Consider the following 12,580-nt stretch of genomic DNA (forward strand, 5'->3'; position numbering starts at 1 on the left):
GTTCCAACAGAGACCCCTGTGCCCTCCCTGGATCAGAGACCCCCAGTACTTGGGGATACTGAATGAAGCTCCAATGCACATGAATGAGCAGGTTGCACTCATTACTATCGGGTTGCCACATGCCCCATTCTGTCCAGAGGCTACGAGTGCCCGTGATGAGATCAGATAAATCTGGCGTTAATTAGAGCAAAGCTGAATTTATACATTATCTCAGGATACATTTTTTGGCTTGTTTGGTGAAGAAAATATGGTTCACAATAATATAGGAGGCAGCGTACAGTACAGGGCATGAATCTACAGAGAGGATCCCTTTAATCAGTGTGCATCTGTCAGGGGATAAATCTCATTATGTCTGGATACAAGGAAGGTCCTTCCACCCTATATAGTCATAACTTACCATGTGATCAGCAACTCGGGTCCATAGAAAACCATATGAAATGTTTCCTAGTAAAACATACAAATCTTGCCAACATATGTGTTTACAGAGTCATAATTGACCCTGTCCAGACATGACCGGGCTAAGTTATGTCATCATGTAGTGCGAGTGTATATAACCAGCTGCACTAGGATCCTTCCAGCCCCTGGGAGCGTCTGTGTAAACACAACCGAATTATCCTTACATCAGGCTCTCAAAATGCTCCTCGGGGGCCATCAGCCTTAAAAGTCAACCAGTACATCTTATCAAGCCTGCATAGGAAAACATGGACGCTCCCTTCTGGAAACAGCGCCACACTTGACCATGGTTTGTGCCAGTATTGCAGATCAGTTGTGTAGAAATGATTAGAGGTACCACGTTGGCTTAGTGGTTAGCATTACAGCCTTGCAGCGCTGGGGAACTGGGTTCAAGCCCAGGGTGAACATCTGCAAAGAGTTTGTATGTTCTCTCCGTGTTTGTGTGGGTTTCCTCTGGGTCCTCCGGTTTCCTCCCACATTCCAAAACATACTGGTAGGTTGATTAGATTGTGAGCCCCATGGGGAGAGGGACTGATTTGGCAAGCTCTGTGCAGTGCTGCACTATATAAATAAAGGCATTATTAATAGAGCCGGGGTTGCAATACCACGCACTACCGGTGGTCAGGAAAGGAGCAGTTTTAGTAAAACTTTCTTCCAACCTCTTTAAGCAGGCCATTTAAGAAAGAGTGCCTTAGATTTTCCACCTTAATAGCAACAAAATTTTTTTTTACATACATTGATTTTCTGTGCAGTATTTCAAGCCACAACAAGGGAAAAGCCTGCAGATATCAGCATCTGCCATGTATAGAATAAAATCTGTAGCAGGCAGAGGCACTGTACATAGTGAGCTATTCATCTTTATTGAAAACAAAGTAGGAGACTAATCTATAAAATCGCTTACATGACGAACACATTTAGGGGCTGTTGGTCATACAGCAGCTTTTATAAAGGTTGCGGTGGTGGAGTCACACTCATAACTGCTTTATGACTCCATAGATTCCCGAATATCACGCTACACCCAGGTATAGGGCTAGGGAGCCCATCCCCTCTCTGACAAGTCACATACAAAAAAACAGCAACCTGGAAAACCCTACATGAAGGGAACCTAAAATCTCTGCAGGCATAACTCCAATCGGGTGAGCATGCCATAGCACAGGTATAGACTCTTCCTCTATGCCCACAAGGTCAGAAGTAAACATGGAATTGGAAGAAGCTGCTTTGTATTCTTAACAGGTTCTTGCTCCTGTCTTAACACAGTCACCAAATAGGGACCAATGGAGAACCCATGGACAATGGGAATGAGAACGGAACCGGTGTGGGGAGTATCGCATTATATTACCTACAAGAAAATCCCATGTATTCATGTTTATGTGTTGGCTTGTGGTGAAGCTGCCAGCTCTGCCATGTCAACATCATTTGATTTTAATAAATAATATTTCAATAATGAGGCTGTAAGTAGCCGAGTTTGTTATCACAGCAGACCCAGACCACATGACGATCTGAAAAACCTAACATCAGACAACACACTAAACACATTACCCAATTGCTTATTCACACAACTAGCCGTGTGCAGTCCAAGACACGCCAGAAGTGCATGCATTACATGTTAGGGCTCCTAATAACAGATACGCAGGATGATTTTGGACTATGAGTAAAGTAGAAAATCAAGTTACTGAAAAAGTATTTCATTTTTGCAGATATTTTCAGTATTTAAAGTAGAAAGCAAGAGGCCTGGAAAGAAGAAGCAGCCCCAAATAAGTAACGACAGATCCCGGCACACAACACATCACCTATCATATGGGCATCATAGCAGAGCATGGAAGATGCATCAAGGTAAAAACAACAAACAAAAAATATATGGCTACAGAGTTCAAGCAGGAGTAACAAAAACATCCTATACATCTCATCCATTGCTGGTCTAGACCTCCGCACCACGATATGTCCATATCACTGGCCTCAGCAGCAAAGATAAATGAGGCCGATGACTGGTTGCAGAAGAGATGTAAACAAGTCCTGCTGGGGAATACCTGCACAGCAGCACATGGTGGAGGCGAGTTTGGTTATTGTAACTCTGGATTTTGTTGTTCAGCAATCCAAAATAAACAAATATATTTTTATACAGATGATATATATAGTCTCACACAAACCAGAGAACAACCACAGCAAACACTTCCTCAGACCGTTGAAATAAACTCTGTCACCTCCGTGGAGGCAGCAGAACGGTGACCTGCTGCTAACGTGAAGTCATATACTACAACGTCCATATTCTTACACACAAAGTCATCAGCACATAGATTGCAAGCTCTTGTGAGCAGGGTCCTCGTTACCATTGTTTCATCTGACCTGGTCATGATGCCTGTATTCTCTATATGTTTCCCATGATCTGTAAAGTGCTGCAGAATATGATGGCATTATACTATATAATTGTTATGAACACCTGGTTTACACTTCTTGGGGGGGAGCGGGGTCACACGGAGCTGGAACCTCACTGCAGGGAGTTCGTGCCTTCGTGAAGCACCAAAGTGGATGGTTGTGAACGAGCGCTGACCTCACAGCCATCAAAAGTGCCCTCATAGAAATAGATTAAAATCTTAGCTTCTCATACACAAAGATAAAGCATGTCACAAGAAAGAGTCATCAAATCAACATTCATCGCATCCCTCACAATACTGAGAGCCATAAACCCAAACCTCCTGGAAGTCCACGTAGAGGAGCCCTGGATGGGCATGAACACGGCCAATACGGGACTGATGGACCGAACCCACACAGTTCTAACAGGCCCATAGAGACTTAGGGGGAGCAACACAGTACAGTAAAAGTAACGGGCGCTTGGGACCCCCGATGTAGTGATACGGAGATGCTGCCCATGATTAATATTACATAGCACTCCTAGAAGTGCTTGTGCTGCTTTAAAGAGGTTCCCCTACACCCAGAGCCACAGGACAGATAGACATCCCCCTAATCCAAAACATGGTAGCCCAGTCCAAACATCTGTGACAGATACCACCAGCACATTAACCCCTGACACTACCCGTCCAATCCAGTCACTGTCAGGACACGCTGGGAGTTGTGGTTCAGTGAGTACCCGTCATAGATGTCACCTTTAAGAGACAGTCACCCTTAATAATGAGACGCAGCCTCCGGTGACATTACTATCAGACAAGCACACAGTGCAGGTGTTCCGGTACAGTGTATCAGTGGTGCCCCAGCACAGCAGGACAATGGCCGCGGCTCTCCCCCTCCCCCGCCCGGACACACTCACCGATCAGCCGCCGCACCTCGTCCTCGCTCATGTACACGTTCAGGCCGGGCTCCGCGGCGCCTCCAGGCCCAGACTGCGCCTCACTGACCCCCAGGAGAACCGCGAGCAGCAGCAGCAGGGAGCCACACCACAGCCCGGGGCCCGGCTGCCTCCCCCACCTCCAGCCCGGGGGGTCCGGGGCCCCGGGCAGCATGTCTCTCACAGGCCGTGCTGAGAGGAAGGGGCGCCCCGGACCATCCCTGTACACGCCGCCTGCACCGCCGCCGATAACGCCACAGCGCGGACACAACACACGACCCTGGCGCGCTCGGACGCCTTCACGGAGGATACAATCCACTAGACGCATGCGCAGTCTGTCCTCAACATTGTAATCTTTTTGCCTCTTCCCGGCCGCCGTCCTCTCCTGCGGCTCCAGCGTGCCCTCTTCAGGATTATTTTACTATAGCGGCGCGGGTTTTTTTTCTTTAAAGAAACTTTATTGACAATCCCTAAATATAAACAAAACAATGTAAATAATATAGTTTATCCATTAACTTTAGTTTTGTCAAAATTTAATTTAAGTTGACAATAATAAAAGTGAAGAGGACGCAGACAATTTTGGTGTTCAGGAGGCAGTGACTTTTTCTACATAAAGTTTTAAAAACCGGCATTATTTTATTTTTCCATGTATGTAGATGGCTCAAAGTTTGTGTTTTGCAAGACAAGTTGTAGTTTTGGGTTATGTCCATTTGGAATACCTACAACTTATTGACAGAATTTTGATAACTCTTACTACAGAAGGTGAAAAACTACCTGCATACCTAGCAACTGCCACTTGTCCCACCGCCAAACATAGTATAATATTGTCCTTAATGCCCATTCCTGTGGCCAATGCCCCCTAAGGACCGATATAATACTGCCTACTGCAAGTCAGCAACATATAATACCGCTCTTTAATTTTATCCTCCCTTTACCTTTGTGGTCTCCTGTCCTCATCTCGTCCATTTTTGCCCACTGTCCTCTATTCTCCTCATTTTGTGGCCTCATCTCAAGTGCCCGTGACAGCACTGGGCATACCTGCGCAAGTACCAGGGCTGCTGGAGGTAGAGGGGGCTCATAAAGCTGTATTTTAAAGGACGAGGGAGGCTGTATCCAATGAATCCATAGGGTCTGAGAGGGGCTTATATAAAATAACAATGATGGGAGCTTTTGCTATGATAAACTAGGGAATATTTTTTGGAACAGGAGACTGTTTTAATTTTTGAATTTTTAATGCCGCCAAGTAAGTTCACTGCAAAGGGGCCTACAGAGTCTTTGTCTCCCAGGGGTCTACTAAGACCTGAAGCCGACCCTGCTCATCTCGTCCATATTGTGGCCTTCTGTCCTCCATACTCCTCATATTGTGCCCCCCCATCCTCCATATATTGTGGCCTCCTGTCCTCCATGATCCCTCTCATACTGTGGCCTCCTATACTCCATGGTCCCTTTCATAGTGTGGCCTCCCACTCTCCTCTATCCCTCTCATATAGTGGCCACCTGTCCTCTATCCCTCTCATATTGTGGCCTCCTGTTCTCCATTGTCCCTCATATTGTCATCTTCCTAAAGAGCAGAGTTGATGTGTGGCAGTAGCAGGAGCTGACCACCCCTGCATTGCAGCTGTAATGGCGAGACATCTCTACTGCCCGGGATGGCGGGACAGCACCTAAAAACTGGGACTGTCCTGCTGAATCCTGGACGGTTGGGAGCTATGAAACTGTTGCTGTCATCTTAATAAATAGTGGGTGAGATTTATCAGAAGTGCATGAGAGCCAAGACTGTTCTTGTTGCTGATGGCAACTAATCCGAAATAAGCTTTCACTTTTCCCACTGCAGTTTGAAAATTAAAGCAGCACTCTGATTAGTTGCCAATTGCAACTTGAACTATTTTGCTCTCAGACAGTTCTGATAAATCTCCCCCAATGTGTGAATCTGTGGTTTAGTATTATTTGGATGATACTGAATTTATAATTTGTTTTTCTAGTACTGTACAATGAAAACAATGGTGGTAGCGTGGGGGGATATCAAAACTCTGATGGGTCTGTTGTGTGCTTTTTTTGCACAAAAATGCACACATCAGACCCCTTTGAATTGTGATAAATTCAAATTTTAAAAAAATCAATCAATAAAGTCATAACTTTTCTATTTTTCCACTGACTAAGGCTGCATTCACACACATGTATTCATACACTTCTATGGGCTCACGGCCCTGTACGGGAGCAGTATGGTGCAGCACACGTGCGGCGGGCTCACGGCAGTGTACATGTAGCCTAAGCTGTACTTTTCATTGGTACCATTGGGTGGTAAGATTTTGAGTTTTATTTATTTTTCATTGTTAGTAGTTTGCAAATTTACAGTTGTACATTGCAGTGTGTCTAAAGGCTGATAAGATATGACTTCAAAGTCTGGTTTGTTTTTATTCCATCTCTGACACAATTACTGATGTATAGAATACAAGGGTTTTGGTTTGGTTTTATGTGAAATCTCACCCATTTACCTATAAAAAATGAAACACAGAGTCATATTAAAGATAAGAATTGTATCTTTCAGATGCCATCTTGTGGTTCTGTGTGGCCCGCTTATACAGGCCCATAGTTTAATGGGGTAAAATCTAGTGAAAGGTTCTCTTCAAATACGGTTCCTAGTTGGTTGGAGTTGATGAAGATCTCCTATAAAAAAAATAGAGGGACCACAAAGGAATATCCCATGATTTGGACACAAACCAATCACATTATCAAAGAATATCCCTTGTGTTTGGGCCGAACAAAGACAACAGGCCCCCAGCTGCAAAGGATCTTCCAGTTTATGTTGCACATTTGCTGATGGGACACGAACTTGCTCATTATAGCCTCTTTCCTTTGACCCTATTCACCAGTTGTTTCCATGTTTACAAGCACTGAAAGGAAATCTACCATGTGTTTTCATGCATTGTGAACCAAACATACTCTGAGATTACTGTAGCGACACTGATGCAGAAACATATCTTGTTTTATCCCTAATCCGAGTGGTTTTGCTAAAAAACTATTATAAAATTCAGGACCTTGGGAAAGCAGGGTGCCGTACATAAATACATTACTTCCACATACACAGAGCTTCCTGAACTGCCAGACAGGACTAATCAACCAGAGCTGGATAACTGATATGTTTTTCCAATATGGATGTCTATTGGAGTATCCCGTTCATCTGTGAAACAAGATCCAGCACCATCCGATCCCTGACTCTTATATTTTTTTCTCTTTCCACTGAGCTGGATAACTCACACAAAGCAGCTGGGGGATGGTGCAGCGATTGATTACTTCTGCTTGTCATGGACAACACAGTGATGATATATTTATGGCTTATGCTGGGCAGGACAAGAAAAAGCCTCATTATCATAATTTTATAATTGTTTTTTCAGCAAAACCACTCAGTTCAGGGATTAAAAAAGATATGTGCCTGCATCATTGTAGCTACAGCAGTTTTAAGGTATGCAAATAGTAGATTTCCTGTGGGTGGTTCCCCCATGAAAATGATCAATTGCATTTTCATGTATAATATACATTGATAGATGTGGGTCCTTCTTCTGGGTTCTCTGCCTATTTCTAAGGTGAGAACCTGTCCCACAGATCACTCTGTCTTTACTCAGACTATTAATGGTGGTTCAGTAACAGAAATAGACAACCATCTGGGCTACATTGCTTTTGTAACTTCTATTGAAATGAACTGGAGTTACAGAAACAGTGTAGAACATTGGGCTACAATGTTTACGCAGCTCACACGTTACAGTAACAACACAGCTCGCAGTTCAACATTGTTTCCATAACTCCACAATAAGTTCCCTTCAATGGAATCTGTGCCTGCTAAATGTTAGGCATCACAGGTTTATTGAGATGGCCATGTGTGGTCCATGAAATTGTATTCGGATTTCGGATTGTCTCCTGGATCCCGGACGCAGCACATGTTAGGTTGCCAGTTTGGGATCATATTATCATTTCAGGATATAATTAGGTTGAGGTGCACTCGGAGCTCCTCGCTGTTGATGTTCATGAATACTGGAGGCCAAAGACATAACTTGACGTTGCTGGACCCCAATGCAACACAATCCAGAAACCATTTATACTGTGAGTAATTAACCAGCTTGGGGCCCCCGCATTGGAATATGTGCCTTAGAAGATAGTGTGCCATTATTTTTCAATATCCTGGATGTAGAAATGTGTTTCTTCAGGCTAACAAATATTTGTACATCACAACAGCACCTCTAAACGAGGGCAGGACATGTGAGGTGTGGGTCAGGAATGGACACTATTCACAATTATGCTTCGCTATTCAGGGTCTGCATGGATGATTATCACAGCTCATCTCTTCTTTAAAAGGGTTGTCCAGGATCAGAGAAAAAAATGATACATTACTGGTGGGAGTACTACAACAATAAACATCTTATAGTGACCTCTTTCTCCATGCTCCCGTTATCCTGTGGTGATGGCCATTACTGTTTGTATACAGAGGCTGGCTGCTACAGCAGGAGATTCAGGCTGCAGCGGACGTGCACGTGCACTATCAATGTCACATCACTGTCAGAAAACAGCAGCCAAGCATTATATTCCTCTGGTAGACTATTAAGAATTGCACTGTGATGTCCAAAAGAACATTAATATGTCTGCTCGTTGTGCTTTTCCTGGTGTACCAATGCTGTGTCCTTAAACGGAATCTACCATTTGTTTTCATGTATTGTGACCCAAACATACCATGAGAATGCTGTATTGACACTGATACAGAAACATATCTTGTTGAATCCCTGATCTGAGGGGTTTTGCTCAAAAAATAGTCATAAAATTCAGGACCTTGGGAAAGGTCGGGTTGGGTTGCATGCAGTCTGCCGTTCATTACATTACACGAATATTCCTGAACTGTCCAGACAGGACTAATCAACCTGAGTTGGATGACTCATATACAGCAGCTGGGGTTAGTGCAGCCATTGATTACTTCTGCCTGTCAGGGTGAACACAGTAATTACATCATTCTCTGGTGCAGTGCAGAAACAGGGCCTCATTGTCATTATTTATAATTGTTTTTTCAGCAAAACCACTCAGTACAGGAATTAAACAAGATATGTTTCTGAATCAGTGTAGCTACAGCATTCTCAAGGTATGTTTGGTTCACCATGCAGGAAATCAAATGGTAGGTTTACTTTAATTCCTGGAGGACTGCTATTTCCACCTGGAGCACTATTCACTGGATAAACAGGAGATTTGTCTTATGAGTAGCACGGGGTGACACTAGGAGAAGAGATAAGTATTTAAGATGAAATAGTATTGCTCCAGGTTCTGAGGACACATTTGGGTGCACCAACTGCCTCATTAGCATACAGATTAAAATGAAAATATCTAGAAAACTGCTGGATAGAAATAATAAAAGTATTTTGGAAATCACTGTGCATTTCACAGTGTCATACTTACAGCAGATTATAACACTTAGTGAAGGTGGTAGGATCCCTTTAAAGAGAACCCATCATGCAAAATAACCCCCCTAAACTAAATATATTTTCATAAACTGCCATTAGAGAGCATTGCCTCTATCCCTTTATTGTCCCTCTACATGCCTGTAAACCTAAGCAATGAGGTCCTAAAGCTGTATGCAAATGACCTGTGAAATGTCCAATGAAGCTGTCCACTCTATTCATGAGTGGGAGGCACAGCCACACCCCCAGTGCATGACTGACAGCCTGTATAATGATGTGAGCCTGTATAATGATGCGCTTCCTGGTGCTGGTGGCCACGCCCCCTGCAGCCTGTGTGTGTGTATAGGAGAGATACAGCAGCTCCAGGCAGCCATGTTACAGCAGAACATGTCAGATTCATGTGTAGCTGATGTCTGTGTCTCTTACATGTATATTAGGAGGATGCAGCATGTCAGCAGATGCAGTACACACACTAGCCATGCTTTACTATACATTACAGACAGACATGAGCAGGGGGAGGAGAGGGGAGGGGTAACAGGGGTGACATCACTGCCTCTGACCATGTGACCAGCCTCATTTACTTGATAAAAAATATGTGATTTTACAATGAATAATGTATGAAGTGACTAGATAAAGGCTGGGATGGGATCCTTGTGAGCTGCTCCAACAGGTAGAGGTGACAGGACTAGTGACACAGACCTGATGACAGGTGTCCTTTAAGCTACTGTATGAGCTTAATTGCGCTGATTTGATTGTGCAACATCCTGCACCCGGTCCTAGCCCTTTTTGGGGCCAGGTCCCAGAATGCCGGAGTGGCTGGTGGTTGCGGCCTAGGCACGCTAGTGTCACGGATGTTGGTATGGGGACCGGAGGGCTGTCCTACAGCCTGGCAGTCTCCAGCAGGTGGTGTGTGCAAGAAATATGGAGGGAGAGACTGATGTACTGGTTCTCCCTGGGGCAACCCCTGAGTGTCTGTAGGATTAGTCCCTGGGTAATGGATGGGGGGCCCGTGGTGGTAGACAGCCGTATCCAGGGATCAGATGGAGGCAACGTTGTGCAAATCAACTCACGGTTCTTTATTGAACAGGTAGCAGCCAACGGGCCTAAACGGTCAACAGCGGATTCTGGTACTGGAGTGGTTGTAGAGAGGGTCCTCAGAAATAGGGCACCAGCCTGGTAGAAGATGCAGGCTGGGAGAATTGAGATGGAGCTGTGTCCAACCTATGTAAGCTGAAGCTCTGGTTAGAGTCTCCGGACTCTGATCCTGGTTTAGGTTAAATGTAAGCTCTAAAGGTGTGCTGCACACTGTCTCTCTCTTCACTCTGTCTCTGTAGATTGGACTGTTGCTCTGTGGAAAGACCATGACGTCTCGAGCAAGTGCTCTTCAAGGCAGCTGGTGATAAAGAGACCTGTGCTCCCACTGCACAGGGGTTTTATACTCCCCCTGGTCAGGTGGTAGCACCTCTCCAATCACACTCCAGTTTACAATACAGCCAACTCATTTGTCAATAATTTATACCAATTTAACTATTGCCTGTTCAGGCAGAGGCTACAGCTGCAGATTACCTGAGATCTCCCTGCATTATCCCTTGGGTGAGTTGCGCAGGCTCACCAGATGGATCCTGACAGATAGAGGGCCCTATTCACAACTATCCTTTGCCTAAACATTGGCAGAGGTATTGCAATTGTTCCACTAAAGGCTTTTTTGTACGGCTATATGGGTCTTCTAGTTCTAATTTGCGCTGATGCTATAAATTCAGTCTCACCATGAGGCCTGTGTCACATATTGAAATGATCTTCTGATGGTACCACCGTGAGGCTGGAAGTCACAGTATAGTAAATGATGATGCTTTGAGTTTGGGTCAGAGAAAAGTCCAGAAATACTGTATGTCCGACACTTAAACTGTGTTTCCAGCACTAAACATGATTGTGTGCATGAGCCCGAAAGTCATATTTTACACTTAAAATACCCGGAGAAACCCTTTAAAGTAGTTTTACCATTACGTTTATAGAAAGTAGTTTGGGTATGTTGCAATGGATAAGAATCTGACTTTTGGGTCCTCACTGAATCTGACCATTTTTTGCCCAATGCATTATATATGGTGGAGCTGTGGTTTGCACAGTTCCTCTCCACCAGGGGCGTAACTACAGCGGTAGCAGCCATAGCAGCCGCTATGGGGCCCGCAGTGTCAGGGGGCCCCGTCATCCGACCTGACACTATAAGGAATGGAGAATGTGCACCATTATATCTATGTTGTACTGCACATTGTCCAGCATAATATGTAGATAACATATATAGTGATATCTGTGATGTGTATATGGTGTCTGTATACACTGTATGTGAGTATGTTGCATATGGCACTGTATGTGTGTGTATATGCACGTGAGTGTATTTATATGTGATTGTAACTCGCATGTGTGAGTATACTAATTTGTATATTTTTTAAGTGGGAAGGGGGCCCCATGTAGTAGCCTGCTAGGGGGAACTGTCTCTCCTAGTTACGCCACTACCCTCCATCTTATTATGTGGGAGTGAAGGTGAATGGCAGACTAGTGAGTCTGCTGTGTCTCCCTTGTCCTGCCGAATTATGCAGCTGTAGTAGGCCGCAGATAAATCTAAAGAAAAAATCCATCTCCTCCAAATTCCTTTGTGACTCCTCATTGCATTGTAGGTGGGATATTTGACAAGGCTCATAGTTGTGCGGCTGAGGCCTGTGACTGCGCTGCTGTTACTAGAGCGTCATCTAGTGGTGAGTACAAGTAATGAGAAAGGGAAACCTTGAACTCCAACAGCTCCACAATTATTGGATAAAAATTTTTATATTTGACATACTGTATCTCCATCGGGTCTATATTTATTTATGTGGCTAATGTATATTATGTGCTGAACTCGCACCCCCTAACATGGCATTCAAACGGCCGAAATAAAACCAAATCATAACTTGATTTTGGATACGGAACTAATGTAAGTTTATAAAATGGGCAAAAAAACTCATATCAAGTATTTTACTGTAAAGTAATGTGAGACTGTGATGAGATGTGTCAGGACTGTTGGGTGGTAGGACCCCTTTCAGAGTTCAGGTACAGGAGATGTAATGTAGTATGTGCAAGACCCATATTGCATAAGTAATCAGACCTAAAGAACAAATTTTGGAAAGGTCCTAAGTTCCCCTGTTGCAGTGGACTAGACAACAAAAAAGAGAGGTCCATAGCCTGGAAAGATTGAGTCACTGGTGGATAATGGAGGTAGCCTGTTATGTAGAAGGGCGCCGGAGAGGACTAGCTCCATGAACTCTTTAGAAATAGTCTTTGATGAAAGTTTACTGTGTTGCACGAGGCTGAACCTCCCCAATATGGTAAACCAACTAAGAATGGCTATAACTCCCTTAGGTCATTAGATGGCACTAGATTA

At 44.2% G+C, this 12,580-nt stretch overlaps 1 protein-coding gene across 3 annotated transcripts in view; it reads right to left on the minus strand.

The window, feature by feature from the left end:
• RYK (receptor like tyrosine kinase) overlaps positions 1–4,111 on the minus strand; it is a 65,881-nt gene extending 61,770 nt beyond the window's left edge. For all 3 annotated transcript variants that reach the window (XM_072143428.1, XM_072143427.1, XM_072143426.1), the window contains exon 1: positions 3,716–4,111. In XM_072143428.1, the coding sequence (XP_071999529.1) occupies positions 3,716–4,061 (346 nt within the window). In that variant the 5' untranslated portion in view covers positions 4,062–4,111. The remainder of the gene's footprint in view (positions 1–3,715) is intronic.
• Between the last annotated feature and the right edge of the window lie 8,469 nt (positions 4,112–12,580).

The sequence above is a fragment of the Engystomops pustulosus genome, chromosome 3 (assembly GCF_040894005.1).
Source record: "Engystomops pustulosus chromosome 3, aEngPut4.maternal, whole genome shotgun sequence".
Lineage (NCBI taxonomy): Eukaryota > Metazoa > Chordata > Amphibia > Anura > Leptodactylidae > Engystomops > Engystomops pustulosus.